The sequence below is a fragment of the Phlebotomus papatasi genome, chromosome 2, assembly GCF_024763615.1.
Source record: "Phlebotomus papatasi isolate M1 chromosome 2, Ppap_2.1, whole genome shotgun sequence".
In the NCBI taxonomy this organism is placed as follows: domain Eukaryota; kingdom Metazoa; phylum Arthropoda; class Insecta; order Diptera; family Psychodidae; genus Phlebotomus; species Phlebotomus papatasi.
In genome coordinates this window covers 88,553,485-88,572,977 of record NC_077223.1, presented here as the reverse complement: position 1 = coordinate 88,572,977, position 19,493 = coordinate 88,553,485, and the positions used below count along the sequence as shown (strand labels likewise).

General features: G+C 33.1%; 3 protein-coding genes across 3 annotated transcripts in view; 1 reads left to right on the top strand and 2 right to left on the bottom strand.

Annotated features, from left to right (window-relative positions):
- The window catches only part of LOC129804891 (septin-7), a 55,886-nt gene extending 47,305 nt beyond the window's left edge, over positions 1-8,581 (top strand). The window contains exon 12 of the mRNA XM_055852626.1: positions 8,520-8,581. Coding sequence (XP_055708601.1) covers positions 8,520-8,553 — 34 coding nt within the window. The 3' untranslated portion in view covers positions 8,554-8,581. The remainder of the gene's footprint in view (positions 1-8,519) is intronic.
- LOC129804956 (uncharacterized) lies at positions 4,112-8,607 on the bottom strand. The gene is made up of 4 exons (XM_055852751.1): positions 8,540-8,607; positions 8,438-8,476; positions 8,174-8,372; positions 4,112-4,548 (listed from the first exon to the last, which is right to left on the bottom strand). Exons 1-4 carry the CDS (start codon positions 8,561-8,563, stop codon positions 4,454-4,456), a joined length of 357 nt encoding a protein of 118 aa, XP_055708726.1. The 5' UTR covers positions 8,564-8,607; the 3' UTR covers positions 4,112-4,453.
- Positions 8,608-13,281: 4,674 nt separating this feature from the next.
- LOC129804936 (anamorsin homolog) lies at positions 13,282-14,438 on the bottom strand. Its single transcript, XM_055852725.1, has 2 exons — positions 13,854-14,438; positions 13,282-13,783 (listed from the first exon to the last, which is right to left on the bottom strand). The coding sequence occupies exons 1-2, from the start codon at positions 14,206-14,208 to the stop codon at positions 13,377-13,379; spliced, it is 762 nt and encodes a 253-aa protein (XP_055708700.1). The 5' UTR covers positions 14,209-14,438; the 3' UTR covers positions 13,282-13,376.
- Positions 14,439-19,493: the final 5,055 nt, after the last annotated feature.

Below are 19,493 nucleotides of genomic sequence, written 5' to 3'. Positions count from 1 at the left end.
AAGACCGCATTTAGACAGATTATAGTATATTTATCCCTCTTTACAAGGCTCAGAGTCTTGTATACAAAGCTCACCTCAATTTTGACATATATCGTGTAACGGTCACCGAGTGCAGAAAAATTCCCATACGCATTTGTATGTGAAAGCAAGAAATTGGCTTCAACTTTGAAGGCAACTCGCCGGGGACTAGCCCTAGACTCACTTACGACTTAAACCTAGAGACGGCTTAGCGTAATTATCATCAAAATAATGATTTGACTAAATTCCCATCAGTTTTCCACTAACTAACTAGGCCGTTTCTCGGCTTAAGATGAGATACGGATTAGCCAGCAACTGATGGAAATATAATCTTATCATTATTTTGATTTTAACTACGTTAATCTGTGTCTCGGGTTAAGTCGTAAGTGGGTCTAGGGCATAACAGATCATAGGGTAAAGTCAGCCCTTTTCGCCATGTAAGCACTTTTTGGCCACCCAAGATAAAACAACTTTAAAGTCTACGCTGCCGCACTGAATTGAGATTGAATTGTCCAACAATCGGATTTTGGGATAATTTAATCTCAGTCTTCGGCATAAATGGCTTCATTGAGGCCATGTACACCAGAGGGAATAAATCTGGAGATTTTATAATTTCTGAGAATAAGAATAAGAAATGTGGGTTATCCGGGTTATATAAATTTGAGTCAGTTGAGCCTCTCAAATCTGAATCTCTCAAATTCGAACGACTTTTGGATTCAAAATGTCAATTTTGAGGTTATGTTAAAAAATTCTTCTGGATGAATGAAAATTCATATTTATCTGCTTCTTGCTGAATGTTTACAAAAATGAAAAGGAAGTATGTTACCACTAAGACTTGGGAGAAAGTACGGGAATTTGATTCAAAGTACAATTTAATCTCACATAAATTACGTTAGTTTTGGAAAAAAAAATCGAATTTGGGAGGTGAGAAATGTCAGAAATACCCCCAGGGCGTTCGAATTTAGAAGACACTCTACTGTAATACTCACCTTTTGTCCTTTTGGGAATTACCCCCTCAGTGGCAAACATAAGGGAGACTGGGGCAGAACTTGTCAAAATGCATATTTAATTCTTTCACGAGCTCTGAGAAAACTTAAACGTTTTATTATGAGCATATTCTTATAGGAAATTTACTGCTCTACAACATTACAGAAGACTATTTTCCTCTATCTCGAAAGAAATGTGATTTTCGAATCATTTTCTAAAAGTCGATTTTGTGGAAATTCTCAAAATTTGTGACGTTTTACTCTCGCAAACGTTAAAAATATCAAAGGGACATATTTTTATAGGAAATTTATTCCTTTACAATTTTGTCAAAGATAATTTTTCTCTATCTTAACGAGAAATGTGCTTAAATTGAGCCAATCAGTATTGATATTTTCTGTATGTCAAATATTTTTTGTACTTTTACAAACATTTGTTTGTCAATGTTCGTAAACACACAAAAAATGTTCATAAAATTTTGTGCTAAATTTTTGTTTATCTGACGAATATTTTACGAACATTTACGAACAAATGACAAAATTTTACAAACATTTTTTGTGTGTTTACGAACATTTACGAACAAATGTTTGTAAAAGTACAAAAAATGCTCGTCAAGTGATCATATTACGAACAATGTTTGTGAAAAAAGTACAAACTTTTACGAACTTGTTTATGGGTTATACGATTTACGAGCATTTCGTAACTCTCCCATAGGAATTCTCAAACATTTACGAACATTTTTACAAAATATTTTTTTCTGTGATGGACAATTCAATTTCAATCTAATGCGGTGGTGTAAATGGCCTCATTGATAATCGAGCGAATTTCGTCACAATTTAAAGGGTGGTTCTACATGCTGAACCAATGCATGTTTATTTACTTTTACCTCGGTTTATGGTTTTTTTTTCATAAATTGACTTAAGAGGTGAAGTATCGTGTGGATCGTGTTCGTATATAATTTTTTATTGATCAAGAGCGCTTTCAAAACTGATTATTGAAACTTATTGAGGATCTAACTGTAGTATCTAGTAGATTGTGGAACTTGTTCAATATCTTAAATTCTACTTTCAAATAGATGCGTCCCTTATAACAAATGCAGGTAGAATTGTTACTGATCTAGAATGTGGAACTTGTTTACTCTTAAGGCTCAAATGAACGATGAAAATGTTTAGGCTTATTAAGTGTTTTTATTTGACTCATCACGTGCTGTCAGAGGTGAAAACTGGAAACTTTTTTATGAAAAACAGCTCAGTATTGAGCTTTTGTTTTCCCATGCTATAAATTTTATGGGAAAAAGATGAGAGCCAAGTAGACGATCTACGAACCCAGCGAGCACCAAATGCTAACCGATTTCAATTCAGCTGAAAATATTTGTATTTTTAGCTGAATTCTGCTAACCTTTAAACGAAACTCGCCAGGCAATGCCATTTTCATATATTTGGTTAGCATATTTTGTTTGAGAACTGCTGAACGGTCAGCATATTTTTTTTTACCAACTCAGCAAACATATGCTGAAAACACTACCTTTTTCAGCTAACTATGATCGCTGGGAAGTAGTTTCTTGGCGGGAACGATTTTCAGAACATTTGAAGTCGTCATTGACTTTTGAACATTTACCGTGGGATTTCGTTTTATGAACAACCTCTTTGAGACGAGAAGTGATCAGTGAAAAGTACAAGAAGAATTAGGAAATGTTGATCAGTCATAAATCTAGCCATGGAAAATATGACAGTTTCCAGTTCTACTTTCAGCTTCAGCGTATCCATTGTGCGATGCTTCAAGTGTTTTAAACTAAATTTAATTAAATACTCATTTTTGGTAATCAATAAAAGCTTCCAGTTGACAATTGCCATAACATGGCCTCAAATTTCTATAAAAAGCTTCAATAAGATGACGATGGGCCTAAACATGTTAGTCATCTGTTTAAGCCTTTAAAGATCAGAGGTTCAAGTGTGGAATAAATTCCACAACTGAGACCTTTCTTTCTGTATGACTGAAATAATTGTGTCGAAAACTGATAACTGTGAACAATCGTAACAGTTTATATTCTCTCGATCACCTTGTAACTCGATGTTTCACCATCAGAGGTACAAGTATTGAATGGGTTCCACAAGTTCCACAGCAATGACATTCTCGCTATAATTTAAATATTAGTGTGGGTCATTGCTAATTGAGCTGTTACAATACCAGTTGACTAATGATTGACATTCTTTCAAACAAAAGGATGGTCATAGACTTATTCTTTGTTAGAATTTCAATTACGAAAGTGTTTCGAAAGCGAATTAGCTGTAGAACTTATTCCATATTACAACCATTTGTCTAAAAATTACATTTGATGTCATCCCAATTAATGCGTTGACATGTCTGGACTTATGCTTTTGATCCTAATTTGTGATTCTACATTTGAACATTCTAAGTTCTTCAAAAGTTCTACAAAAAACTTGGAGGATTAATATTAAAACCTGTTACACACCGTATATCTTTCTATATGTTTTCTTGTATTTATATCACTGTATTTCTTTCATTTTAAAATTACATTTTATATTATTTTACAAAAAAAAAGAAGAGAAATACCTTGAAAGTATTCCGTGCATTTTAATTTAGAAATATTTTCTCTAGTGAGAAAATAAGAAAAAAAAACAGATAAAAATGATAGATTTCGAAGAAATAACTAAATTAAATAGCGTGTTTAACCCCTTTTGAAAATATTCTCTATGGACGATTTCCAATAGTAATTTTCTGGTATAAAATTGATGAAGAAAAAAAATGAGAAAGTAGAGTAATAAAATTAAAAGTGTTGCATTTATATGATAAAGAAAAGAAAAAAATAAAGAAAAAAACTTATTCCTGATTGAATAATCATAAAGAAAAGCTATAATAATTAAGATATTAAAAATTAGAAAACACATAAATTTATTTGTGTGTGCCATAAATTATAATTAGAGCAAGAAAAAAGGAAAAAAAGCATCGAATAAACAAAGATAAAAGAGAATATATTTATCATTTTCCGGACCTTTTTGAATTTTGCAAAGAGAACTTCCACAATGAGTGAAACAAAATGTGTCCAAGATCAAGCTCAAGTTTTGGAAACACTCGTAATTTTTACGGAAAAAAAAACGTAGCATTATTTTTACAATGTACACTTCAAAGTGTTTAATTCTAGCAGCATTTTTTGGACGTTTTTTGCGTGAAAGTAATGAAAATAATTTTCAAAATTCAGTGATTAAAAGAGTGTTTCGTATTTTCTTTGGGATTTCTTTCATCTCAAGAAATTGTACATGCAAGTGAAAGACACAGAAAAAAGGATAGAAAAAAATGAATAATATAAGAAAAAAATAATAGAAATTACGTGAAATTTATTATTTCTTCAAAAATAAAAATGCTTCAAACACAGAAGCTGCCTTTCTCTCACTCAACGCAGATCCTTCAATTGCTCCCAGGACACTTGTCCTCAACTCCGGACTTCAGTTCTTGTGGTAGTGGTGACGGTGGTCTCAGCACTTGTTGGCGGCAAAATCACGACTTGATCGTAAGTTGGTGGCAAATCTGCAGAGAAATGTAGAGATAAGAAAAATCAATTGATAAGGTTTCGTCAACAAATGCTTTCATTGTGTATTTTTGGGAAAAGTCGTGGCTTTGACTAGCCAAAAGCGTAGGGGAAGGCTTTCAGGTTTCGCACATACTCTGGCTTGGAACACTTTATATTTTTCCCATTTTCATTTACTGAGTCTGACCTACTTTTTCAAAAAATGTGTGACTTAAGACTAGCTAATGAAATATGCTATAGGGGAAACGGGGGCACCACCAAACACGGGGTAGCACTAAACACTAATTTTTATTTCTTAACTACTTGGACTACTATCTCAACCATTTCTTCAGTAGACAAGAATCCCTATAGTGCCTATAAATTGCTATAGGTCTTGTCCTTAAAAGTCGAATAGCTGATTAAAAAGTCGCAGTGTTTGTTGCTATCCCGTGTTTGGTGGTGCCCCAGTTTCCCCTATATAGGTCAGCATTAAAGGAATACGGGAAAAATATGAAGTGTTTGTTTGAAGCCAATGTATGTGCGAAGCCCTGAAGGCCTTGTCCTAACTATAATGACGATTTTCTAATTTCAGCAGTTCTATTTTCAGTGTGTATAGAGTAAGTGTGCCAAATTCCGACCAGCTTGTAATTTCGGCCACATTTTTTGTTCCTCGAATTTTATTGAATTTTTAGTTTTTGCATACTCTAGAAATGAATTTAGAGAAAATAAAGACGATAGACTGCCTATAAGGTTCCAAGGAACACTCCTTATAAAAAAAGTAACAAATAAATTCAATTTGTATTAAAAATATTACATTTCAAACATAAGACTTTGGCGTTGCATGCAACTATGCCGAAATTTGGTACACTTACCCTACTTGTCTATTCCAAAAATTTGTTTTTTAAAGTATTTTGATTCTCTTTTAATTATGTGATACATTTCCTATTGTGTTTTTCATAATATGGATTTCAGACTTTAAGCTTAGCCCAGCTCCCGAAGATCTTGAAATTCTAGATAAAAAGCGCTTTTTACTGAGTTTTGAATATCTAAGGAATTATTTATCCTTAACATCCAAAGTTACAGTACAATTTTGGCAATAATCTGACTTGATAAGAAATTACCGGAATTAAGCCATATGGCTAAATATTAGGTTTGAACACCTTATACGTAGTAAAAACGACAATTTTTCCTTTTTAACAGTTTAAACTTAATTTTCTTAATCGCATTGAGGTTTAGATCAGTTTCTGAATAATTATATGATATTAATAAAATCACTTAAAAATATCGAGGAAAAAATGTTAGTACTTCAGCACAGCTAAGACTGATGAAAACAAAAAGTTCTATCAGAGTTCTCGTAAGCACAACTGCTAACACTGAAGTTTAAACAAAACTTAAACTCAAATCATATTCAAAATTTATCGAATTTAGTGTTAAAATCTTCCAAAAAATAAATATTTAGATAGAATACATTATTCAAAAAATATTGTAAGAAAATTCCATCATGTTAAACAATTTATTTTTGGTGTCCAATTTTACTCTCAAAGTGTCCAAAATTAAAAACTGTCTCAAATTATGAGCACTTCCCCTAAATCAGTTAAAAGAAAAATAGTTAAAAGAGAGCATTTTGATTTAAATTCTTCATTTCGAACTTGGAATTCTTCACTGATATTTACCTCGAGTCGTTTTGTGTTTGAAAAATTTTCGAAACTGTACTTTTCAGTATCAGATATTATAGGGGAAAGTACTCTCCCTTCGAACGTTCATGCCTTGGAGTAATGTAAATTTTCTTTTATTTTTCCTAGAGACTCATACACAATTATCACATAATCATCAATAATTGATGAAAAGCTAACTAATATTTTACAAAAATGTGTAAATATCTTAGTAAAAATAAAAGGAAATTCACATTATTCGAAGGCATGAACATTCGAAGGGAGACTACTTTCCCCTACTTGCGAAGTTAACGAGCTAGGAGAAAGCGAAATGTTTTTAACAATGTCATTAAATATTTCCTTCTGTTTTCTGTTCTGTTTTCAAATTCATAACGTTTCGAAATAGAATATGTATAAAGTCTGCCAAATTTTCTATTTTAGCCAAGACACACTTGGAAGGATTATAAGAAACCGATTAAACGATTTAATATTCAATTTTGATTTACTGACTGAAATAGATTCTTTTTTAGTCTGTTTTTTTATATTTTAAAAGACTAAATTAAGGAAATTCTCCAAAAATAATGTGATAATAATCAAGGGGTTATTCATAAACAAATGGAGTGGCTCGAGTTCCCGGTTCCCTGAAAATATACTTGAGTTGCCGGTGTTCCCTGAAAGAATGTATGGATTCCATGAGTTTCCCGCTAGTTCCCTGAAAAAAATATGAGTTCCTCGTGTTCCCTGAAAAAAATAAATTAGTCCCGCGGGTTCCTTGAAAAAATACATGAGTTCCCGGGATTCCCTGAAATATGTATGTTTTCCCGTATATTTCCTGAAAAATGTATAGATTTCCCGGGTTCCCTGAGAGTTCACTGAAAAATATATGGTTCCCTGGATTCCGTGAAAAATTACATGAGTTCCCCAGGTTCCCCTGAGTTCCCCGCTAGTTCCTTGAAAAAATATAAGTTTCCCAGGTTCCCTGAATAAATAAATGAGTTCCCCGGATTCCTTGAAAAAATACCTGAGTTCCCGGGATTCCCTGAGAGTTCCCTGAAAAATATATGGTTCCCTGGGTTCCCTGAAAAAATGTATGGGTTCCCCGTCAGTTCCCTAAAAAAATGTATATCAGATTGACCAGAGTACCCCGAGATAAGTTTTCCCCTTGATAATAATATGTAAATGTTATGCCTTTGAATCAAATCATTTCTTCAAATTTTCAAGTTCTTGGAACCAATTACGATATCAGTACTCGATAAACTTAGTAATTGGCTAGAAACTATATATTAGAGATAAGTAAATTTGTTGTGGAATTATTCGCCTATCTGATTGATAGCATATCCATTAAAAGCAAATTAACTAGCCACCAAAATAAATTTCAGTCGCTTCCTCGATTTTTTAACAGTAACATTCTTATAAGAAATTTGCTTAGATAAACATTTGACGTGCAAAGTGATAGATGTAATTATCTTACAAATGTTATTATTTTTTTTATTATTTCTGATGACTCTACGGAAGACTGTTCTTGATTCCTTATAAAACAGGAAAGCTTTAGAATAAACTTCAACCCTAAACTGAATTACAGTGTTGTTCCAATGAGAAATAAAAAGGGGAAATCCTTTACGGTAAGGACTTTATACAACAGTCGTAACAGAAATCAACACAAAGAAAAGTCGATAATGCAGAAGCACTTGAGAACAGTTAAGTGCTAAAAAAGTACTAAACATGTGCTAGAACAGTCATGTACTAAAGAAAAGTTTAGGAGAAAGATTTCTCCTTTTCGTTTTTCATTGGAATAGCATCATTACATCCAACAGATTAAATTTTGGATCGTTTTTATAAGGACGATAACTTCGCTATTATTTTGATGAGAGGGTGTCTCGGATTAAGAAGGAATGGTGTATTGTCCGAGATAATTGAAATAGTTCTTGCATATAATGAAACCTAAAAACTAAATTCCTTATTATTTATAGTTCAATTAAATAAAATTCCTCACCGTAAGCTGGAGGAAGAGTTGTTCCATTCTGTGTAGTCCCTTGTGTATTGTAAGTCTGTCCAATTGAGGGATAAGTCGTTGCCAATTGCTGTGTTGTTGGGATTGTGTAGATGACGGTATTGTTATTCGCTCTGACCACTCTAGTCCCTGGAGGAAGAGTTTGTGCTCTCCTCTTGGCTGTGTGAACTCTGTGGGCGTACTGAAAGCAACCAGAAGGTATTTTTTGCGTCATCAATTTCACTTTTATCAACGTCTATAACTTACCAAAATGAACCAAATAACTATGAGGAGCGTTGCGACTATCTGTAAAACCAATAATATTACTAAATAAGTGAAAATTCTCCAGGATATTCCTTATTATCCCACCGTTATCCAGATGAAGAACGACATTGTGGCTCCAATCTGCAGACAAACTGAACACTTTCAACTTCGAAGGCGAGAAAAAAGAGGTGAGCAATTTTATCACATTGCACAATGTCAATCACGAAATGTTTTCTAACGACTGCCCAGAATATTCGTGAATTCTTATCGAATACCCATGTTTTGTGTTATCAGTCAAAGACAAGAGATACTCAGCTCACAAAAGGGCGTTCAAATGTTTATCAATTGTGACGCGTTTAATATTTTTTATACATATTTTGTGGGCTATTGAAGGAAATTACTAATCGGATTACGCATTACCAAAGATTGTGAACGGTGAGATAGAAAGGAGTAATCGGAGTAATTGATTTGAACCACTTGAAAATATTTCAAATTTCCTAATCATAGTATTACAGCTTCATATTGCACCTAGATTGTACTGAGACATAAATTAATAAATAAAATAACAAGAAGTGCAAACTGAAAGTTGCTATAAAGTTTCCTCTGAAAGTTAGAAATGCATTTCAAATCCTTGATATCTGGCTTTATTTTAAATTTAAAAATTCTAAAAGTATAAAAGAAATTGAAAAATCGATTGGATTCTCAAAAGTAATAAAATGTCTCCAAAATGATATTAAAATTAACATTTTCAATTCCTATTTGACTTCCATCGTATTTTCTGATCAGCTAGAGTTAATCACAGCTACGATTATTTAAGATTTTCTACGAAAACGAGAATAATTTTATTTCAAAAATAAATTACTTCTTTTTTGACAAAAAATCCTTAACTAGAAATGTATACGCAACCCTTTCAGAACGACGAAATTTGATTAAATTAAAGACTTGTATATACAAGGATATTTCGACATTCACAGTTGGAGTTTGATTCTCCAATAGTGTCTTAGATAAGAGGTAAAGGGAACTCTATTAAAAGGTTCGAAAAATTCAAAAGTATTTTCGAATTTTTAAATTAAATTTTCGAAAGTGGTAAAATTTACTGAGCTGAAGTTAGCTAAAATCCACTCAAAAAATATCCTAGATTTTTTTCAAGAGATGTTTATAAGACTATTACCGAGGACACTATAACACTTTTAAATAAATAAAACCTTTATTGTCGCTGTAAATGTGATTTTTGTGAAGACCGCCTGGAGGCGGTCTTGCGCGTTAGAGAGTTAAACTTAAGTTCAGCACTGAATGAAGGAATTGTGAGCCACAGATGAAGCTTAAAAAAATTCGAAGATCGTTTTCGTAAGTCAAAGAAAAGACATTTTCACTTCTCGTGTATCGTCCACATGATTGCCTAAGTATACTCACCTAATCAAAGCGAGACGGCTCATTTAATTGTAGTCCCCCTCATAATCACTGAGTATACTTTTAATAATTTATTAGCACGGTATTTTATAAATTTCCCCCAGCTTGTGAGAAAATTTACTTTGAAAATTTGAAACTGAGTTTGAATTGTTTGAATGCTTCGAACATCAACAACTTTTTCTGGAAACAGAATTCCATTTACCTTTTATCCAAAACACTATTGGAGAATCTATAACTCCTAATATGAATGGAAATTGATTTTTCGCTTTCGAGACAATTCGGAAATCCAGTTGTATTTGATATACAGTAAAGCCCCGCTACAGTCCATATTTTGTTCCAGATTTGACACTTGTGTCGCACTACAGTCCATGTCATTATTTAAAATTATCAACGACTTTTAGTATTCAGAAGTGAGAAGTTCACTCTCTTGCAGATGTAAGAGATGTGATCGTCCCAAGCCAGAGAATCATTGAAAATTATTCCAAGATTCTTGACTTTATGGACACAGGGAATTTTCTCACCATTGAGAAAAATGGGAATTGGAGAAGGACGGATTCGATTACTCGACACAATCATCACCTGCGACTTCTTTGGGTTAAGGAGTAGTTCATTAAATAATGCCCAACATGAGACTGAATTCAAGATACTTTTAGCATCACTGAAACATCTCTCAGGGGCACGGACATGGCCAGAGAGATAGATTTGTAAATCGTCAGCGTATAAATGGAAGTTGTGGTTACTTAAAGTTAAAGACAGATCGTTGACGTAAATAGAAAAAAGTAGAGGTCCAAGAACAGAGCCCTGGCCAATTCCCCTGGAAAGGGGTAAGGGAGGTGAAACAAAGTCATCAATTTTAACGGACTGAGATCTACCGGTTAAATATGACTTGATAAGATTAACGCTGGAGGAAGAAAATGAATACAGGGTTTTAAGCGCATTTACCGTTTTGTGATTGACTATGCGTGATTTTAAGCGCATTCACCATTTTAAGATTGAGCTGTGCGTGATTTTAAGCGCATTTACCGTTTTAAGATTAAGCTGTGCGTGATTTTAATCTCAATCTTAACCGTTTTATGATTCAGCTGTGCGTGTTTTTAGGCGAAATATTAACCATTTTATGATTGAGTTGTTTCTTGTTTTAAGCTTAATCAGAACTGTTTTGTACATCATCTGCAACAGCGCAATTTCAGTCGTTTTATATTTGGCCAGTGCGAGTGCGAGTTTAACTACATTAAAGGTTAGAGCATTTTATTCTGAAGTATTGCGAAGTTTGAATTGAACACTTAAGCGGTTAGCGTGGCGATGATTATTTTACGCAATATCTCAATCGTTTCACATTAATTGCGTGCGAATTTTATCGACGCCTTATAGCAAAAATCGAAAAATAATTTTAAGATTTATTATAAAAATAAAAAATATCCCATGCTTATGCAATATAGAATATGCTTGATTTTTATTCTGAGCTAGTAATTTATAAATTTCATGTATTTTGCAAGATATTGTTGCTCTGATATCACGACTTTTCTTGATCTTGGAGTACTTATTAAACAGGAATTAATCGAAATTTTTCAAATTGGCATTTCCGCAAATAAAGAAATAGCAATATTATTTTAACACACTACTCTACTTTAAAATGTTTTACGGTTTTATTGTGTTGAATTGGTTATAATGCCCAACGCATAATAATTTTTTTTAGTAAACATGTCTTTGACATATTTATTATTTATTTTTTTTTTATTTATTTACAATGCGTGCTATTGGGATTAAATCTCTTGAAAGCACAGAGATAGCTTGAGTAAGTAAAGAGACAGTTAGCATCCACCGCCGTCTTAGCGTTGGTGACCAACCTCTAGAGCAAAACGGTGGAAAAGCTCCTTCACACGTTGTATAAGCCGTCTGAGCCAACCAAGTTCAAAAGTACAAGTTAAACAAAGAATAAAAAGCAAAGAGAAACAAAGACGCAAGAAAAGACATAAAAAAAGAATTCAAGACGACAGAAAGGATCGAATGAGTCGCTGCCATATTTCTAGAATTACTTATATTGATCACTTTAATTCAAATAGTACCTTAATTAAAATGGCGTGAGAGGATTTTGATTGGGTTAATAATTTTCGGGTTACTATTTTCGGGTCGGGTTGGGTACGGGTATTAAATATTTTTTGCGGACCGGGTCGGGTCGGGCAGCACTAAATTTCAACGGGTCGGGTCGGGTACGGGTCAAATCCATTGCGGATGCGGGTTGAAAAAAACCCAAAAACCCGACCCGTGCTGGGCTCTCTAGTAAATATTTAAGCTAAAAAATTGCGATTTTTTTTAAATTCTCAAATTCATTATTGATTTTATTTATTTTTTATACTTCCAATTTTTTTTTAAGCAAAACCCTTTTGGCAATAAAAACTACAATACTCATACGTAATATTTTTCATACAAGCGAAAAATATTATACATTGGTATTGTCGGAAAAATTACTTAAATTTTTGGGCTATTTTTGTGTCCTATCATTCATAGAAGCACAAAACACACCGAATTAGACTCTGTTAGACTTTCCAAGGTTAGTGATGTAAGACTTATTATTGATTATGTTTCTCAGTTTAATTTTTATTGTTGATTTTCAGTCCGTAAAAAGTGTCTCGTCGTTAAAGGGTTAAGCTCGAAATAATTAAAATTTAATAAGTGGAACTAGACAAATCAAATTTCCAATTTTGATAGCCAGGACATTACCGAAAGGAAGAGATTTTTTGAATATAAAAGTTCTTGAAGAACCCGCCTTTACAATATTTTCATTTTTATCTAAGACACGCACCCTGTTCTTCACAGACTTATACCATCTAATATCGAAAAGAATAATTTTTGGAATTTTTTGCTTTATCAAGCTTTTCAGTAGAGATTTTATAAATCGAAAGGTAACCATAGCTCTTAGGGATTTTGGATTTTAATTTTGAAAGGGAGATTTGGATTAAAAATGCCCCTGTATAAATGAGCCTTAAAGGCTTAATTGGTACGATTTGCGCCGTTTTCACGTGAAGCTTATGCATTATAAAATGATAAAGCACGACTTGGATTGGAAAACCCTTAACCCTTTCGTCTCTTTTGGGACTCTGAGTATCCAAAGCAGCATATGAATGTTCTGTAAAAAATAATGTTTTTTAATTATTCAGAACTGATAAAAATCCTATTTTTGTGGATGATTACAAACTATAAGGATGTCCAAATGTAAGATATTTTTTTTGTAGGACCTCAATTAATTCCTGAGCTTAGATATTTTTGATTAAAAAATTGTGAAATTGGCTTGCAGCATATGCTGCGGTCCGGAAAGAGTTAAAGATGCTGAAATCAACCATTGATCAGCCCTTTCTAGAATATTCTTCCAATCTCTCCAGGGATTACAATGAATTGTAAAGAGTTGTGGGCTAAAACAAGGTTGCGATAATGAGAAATTAGGTGATAACACATTTATTATTTCCTTGTTTTCCTCTTCATTGGAATACACAATACATAAAATCCGAGTGAATGTTCTCCTGGAAGGTTGTGTTTACGTAGACATGAGCTGATCACTGGACAGTTGAATCTTCTCGCCTGGCTTGAAAGCAGGCATTCCGAGGTAGGGACAGCTGGCGCAGCGGAAGGCATCGCCCAGATAGCAACTGCCACAGGAAGATTTAGGAGCATCTGTTGCTTTCTTCTGGCCATTGAGTTCCTCTGCAAGTCCACAGCTGCAGTCTTTGCAGGCCTTTCGCTTTCCTGTGGTTCCACAAACCCTCAGAGATGCCTCATCGGGCTTCTTCTTGTCACTCTCATCCAGCAGATCATCCTCATTGATCACTTCAGCCTCTTCATCGTCGTCATCCAGCTTCCAGACTGCAGCTGTGGGCTTTTTAGCAGCAAACGAGAGCTTCATGGATGAGCCAACCTCATAATTGGGCTTTTCAGCCACAAAAACTGCCCAAAAAGCAAAGGAAATCGCTTTTAATAGAAACTTCCGGAAAGATTTTGCAGACATTGAACTCACCGTGACTGGCATTTTTCCGCACATTCACGTATCCAGATGTCTTCAGCTGGAACTCAAAGGACTCCAACGTGGACTCATCACTCTTCAGGAAGATGAAGATTACGGGTTTCTGGGGCTTCACGAGGTTCAGGAACAATTTGAGCTTGTCGCTGGTGGTGCTTTCGCTTGAGCAATGTGAAATGATAATGTCGAAGGTGGAGTTTGTGTACGTAGAATCTTCCAAGCGTTCAGAATTCTCCACACTCACGACCACATCCTTCAGGGAACGGATCTCACTTACAGCCTTCTCCAGGCCTGACTGAACCTTCGAGATCCAGACATAAAGAACGTGATTTCCAGGCTTTACGAACTCCATTGTTTCTCTCTGTTTAACGGAGTCTTTTTGGCTATTTCTCAGTGGGTTTGATCAGATAAGAGTATCACGGATGCTTCTAGAACTGATGAAGGTACTAAGAATATCAGAAAATTCGGTAAACTTGTAAAAATACTCGCGAGAAAATTAAATAAATAAGACACACTTCTAGAAATCGATTGCACTTTTCTTGACAATTTCTGCTATAAAATCCCCCTAACCATAAAGATTTTATGGGACTTTTTTGAAATCAAACATCTTAACGGTACACTGTAAAAAAATAGTTTTCAACTTGGCTAAGAGGAAAATATATTTCATTTTGGTTAATAAAAAAAATAATTCTAACAAAAATGTGTTTTATTTATATAATTTAACATCTCAGATGATAAAACGAAGTACTCTTTTATTTTTCCAGAACTTACATACCTGGGATACCTGGTGAATTGAATAGGGGACAGCCGGTATGTTAGTCACTTTTTGTGTTTTGACTTCAAGACATAGTTTCCAAAACTCAAAAAAATATTTTAAGGTTTTGTATAGTGCATACATAGTATACTACTCAATAGTATAGACTTTATTTAAATAAGGTACAGATAATCCTAACCAGCTTATGCAGTAAAAACAAGATGAAATTTTCAAGTTGAATTAATTGAACGTTGAACTGAACTATAGTTGAAATTTTGAATAACAACCACTGAAAAAATCAACTTTCAATTGAAAAGGAATCAATTAAATTGCAGAATTGGTAAAATTCAACCCTTATTAATGGTCCAAGTGCAATAAATAATGGTGGCAATTATTATAATAGTACTAAAATGAACCAACAAAATAGCATAAACTTCATTTAATTTACTCGTTGAATATTTCTACGATTATCGTGTGTAATAGAATCAATTCGATTGTCGTAGTAATTTTTCAACCGATTATCGCAGCAAAAAGTTCAACTTTCAACTACTATCGGTTGAACTCATTCTTCTTCTTTTTATATTTTGTGTAATTTCAGTAAAACTTTTGGAGAAAAATTCAACTTACACTCAGTCCCGGCATTAAGTCCTTCGGGATTATGCACCTGACGAAATTATGCACATACAATTACAGTAGACTCTCTCTCAATTGGGCATTTGGGGCAAAATGTCATACGGTTTATCGATAGATTTGGGCGTCACAGCCTTTGGAAATTCCACAAAAAGTGGTCAATTATAAAGAATCACGATAAAATAGGAAGAACTACAGCGAATTTGAGCAAATTAGCTCCATAATTAAACGTGAAAATTGTCAACAAAATTTTTCGCCCGATTGAAAAATAGCAGATTGAGCGAGAGTCTACTACTGTATGCAAGTTTGCCTACCATTGGGAGTCAATTTATGAAATCATTTTTGAAATACGCCTAAATGTATACTATTATGTGACGCGGGAAATTTAAAAGTATTTTCCTACTTTTCCAGAACAAAACTTTAATTTCTTTTATTAAGGTAAATTTTTTAAATATTCTAACCATTTATTGAATAACTCTGGCCAGTAGGTACTGTTAATGCATTTTTTTTAATAATAATAATAATTTATTTCTCTTTTATCATCTGCGGCTGCCGCCGACTTCACAACCGACTTCATCGGGCAAGACGGCAGAAAATCCCGAATCATTAGTCGTATAGGCCGTTACATAATTTGTACAATTTAATGAATTTAAGAAAAACAAAACAATAATCGTATATCATACAGTACAAATATGAATCAGTGAAATGCTTTGCAGATGACAAAAGGTAAGTCGCAGCAAGGACTCCTAAGAGGAGTACGTATTAGCTGCGGCTGTTTTGGAAGGATAGAATTAGGAAAGGCGGTAGGAAAATTAATTGTAAGGGAAACATATAAGGAAAGAGTAAAAAGATCATAATATAAAACAAATCGAGTACGTTAAATGTGTGGAGCATACCTCCAAGAGGAAAGCAAGAGGAAGTGTCAAGAAAATTAACGCGTGAGGGGACCATAAACAAAGAGCCAAACGCAAAGGTAGATAGGAAGCAATGCCTGCAAGTAGCAGTCCGGAAAAATCCAAAAAAATTTGTATTAAACAGTTGAATCTTTATTGATTCTTTATCTACTTTTACTATGCGCGAAATTCGTTATACGGCGGATTTACTCAAAATAAGGCCCCTGCGGATATGTAAATTTTCTCGATGCGTAATGCCATTTCGCGTGTTTTTTCGATCCCGAAAATGCGCTTAATCCCTGGATTAAGTGTACTTTTTAACTACGAAAATTCAACTTTTTTGAGTTTCAACTTTGCACGCTACGATAATCGTTTAAAATTTACTACAATTATCAATGCTCTCCTATTAAACGAGATAATCGATGTAATTATTTTTTACTGTGTAGAGAGAGTTCAAATTTGAGGAACTCGATTGTACCTGTGTACTGTGTACTTTCTCAGCGCCATTATTTGATAAAATCATAACCACTAAAACGGCAAAATCTGAGACATAGCGTAGTCTGATCGAAAAATGATGTATGGACGAAATATAGGTATAAATGTCGTCTACAATTATGTCGAAGTAATCATCAAAATCGGTTAAGAACGTGTCGAGATAATTGAGCTTATGTTATATTGAAATTGGTTTTTCGACTGTGGCGCCCCCCTTGTTGGTCCCACGAAGTTCAAATGTTCTAGAAAGTTGTAGCATTTTGTAAGATCTTCTGTTTAAGCCCCCATTAATCAAAATCGGTTAAAGAGAACCGGAGATATGATATTTTGAATTTCGTGAACTTTGTCCCCTCATATCTCCGGTTCTATTATAGCCACAGCAAAACCACGCCACTTTTTGTAAACTTCATAGCCTAGACTTCAACTCTCTCAAATTTGATTAACTTGCACAATGCCGTTTTTGAGAAAAATGAGTTTGAAATTTGATGAATTTTGACGCTATCGCAGCGCTACCTGTGGTGACTTTTTGAACTTCCATCTGAAAGTGCTCATCGAGACGAAACCAAAAAGTCAAAATTTAGATCGATATGTTAATTAGAACCGAAGATAGAGACCGATCAATTTTCGTACTTTGACCCCTTATAGCTCGGGTCAGGGGTTATGGATCGACTTAAGTATTTTTTTGTTTGATAGGTATAGTCAAGAGCTACAACATACTAAAATTTCAGACCGATGCATGAAGGAATTTTTGAGTTATTTAATTTAGAAAATTGAAAATTTTTCTTTTCAATAATAGCGCCTATAGAGGTAGTTTTATGAACTTGCGATGTTAGAACGGGAAGTGGCATTTCACGAGATTGGGGCCGATCGAAGGACATGAGATTTTGTTAGGAGAATGGTATTTGAGATTATTAAGAATCTCACCTAATAAAACCACTAAAAAGTCGTGACAAGAACCAACACAAAAAAGTCGATAATGCAGAGGAACTTGAGAACACTAAAGTGCTAAGAAACATGTGCATTTTCCATTGGAATAGCACCATTTTAGCCCTTATTCAATTAAGTTGATGAAATTGTCACAGTTTATTTAAGCATTTAAGGACTACACTTATCTGTTTAAAAGTTAAAAAATGAGACCTTAAAAATTGTGAAAGAACACATGAATGAACTAGAACTGTGAAAAAAAGGACCAAGAACTATTTTTTAAGGATTTATTTATTAATATGCAATGAATTCTTATAAAATACATGACAGAATTAATAAATTTTCTTCCTCGCATTGCTGTAACTGAATGTTTTTTTTTCTTTTTTTTTTCCTTGTGAAACTCATAAATTCTTATTTTCCAGACCATTTGTGTTTACTTTGTAGTTCCCACTATTGCTCATTCCTATCCTGGTATTCAGTTTTAATTTTGTTTACGCATTTTTTTTTTATCCGGGGAGAAAATACTTCTCAATCAGCAAGATTTTCAAAAATATTTACTGTTAATTTTCCTTTTACTGGGTTTGTAATTCTTGGCAGCATTTTTTTTCTCGTTTTGGATGATTTTTCTTTTTATTATTTTACTCATTAACTCCTAAATACGCAATTTAAAAAAAATTGAATGACTTTGAGAAAGAAAAACATATAAGCATATTTGCAAATCTCTTAAGAAATCTTCCTTGAGAAAAAATATATAAATTGTAAAATCAATTAAATTTGAAGATGAATTCTCAGCACTTTGTGCTGCATTTTTGCTACAAAATCTTTTTTTTTTGCCACCTTTATCATGAAACAATTTTTAGTTTTTTTTATCACTTTCTTGCTGTCAATTTTTCCCTTTCGCTCTACCTTCTCTTATTAATAAAAGATTTATTGCTCTCTTTAATATTTTTTCTTCCTCTTTTTTTTTCTTTTCCTTTATCAATTCACATCACGCTTTCGTCCTTTTTTTGTTTATCCTTTTCGTATACAAATAGCAACATTGTCAACAATTTCCATAGGAAATTTCCACTTTGAGAAATTTGTGGTTACATACTCTCTTTTTTATCATCAAATTTGAAAATATTGGTGTTTTCTCTTAAAAAAAAAAACTTTTCCAAAAAAAAATCAGCCGAAATAATTTTTATATCTCATTTTTTCTTCCTTCTAAATAAAAAATTAGGACCATTTTGTACTTTTTCCGTCATTTTTCACAACTGCCTCTAAATTTCTCACTCTCATCAAATAATCTTGTCACGAATATTTAACCAATTTTACAAATAAAAAAATTTAATACATTTTTTAACAAAAAAAAAATTTTGATTTATGAATTTTGAAGCTGGTTTTACCAGCACAATTTCCTCAATTTCATTTCACCTTCTCTTAATATTAAAACACAAACTTTTCTTCAAATCATTTTCTCTCTCTCTATTCACAGTTTAATTTTGCCTTTTTTCGTCTTCTTTCTTTTTTTTATACATAAATTTTTTTTCAAAGAAATAAAAAATTCATCTTCAATTTTTTCCCATTTTTAAAGAAACGTCTATAAAAAAAAACATTAAGACAGACTAATAAAGCATCAATAATTTGATGAAGAATTAAAAACTTAATATTAGTTTATTTATGGCTTTCTTTTGTCACTTATTCTCATCAAAATTTAAGGGGGAAATTGGGACAAATAAAAACAATTATATGTACGACTATTTTCTTTTTTACACAAATATTACAAGACATCATTGAAAATGTAGCAAGACAATTTTACAAGTATTCACTCAATTACTTTGCATTTATTTCTTGCTCATTCTGGATAGTTACGCCGGACAACGGAATCTAACATAGTCACAAAGAGAATTACAATTTAGCTAGATACTAAAAGTAGAGAATTAACTTGATAATTGAGGAGTTCAA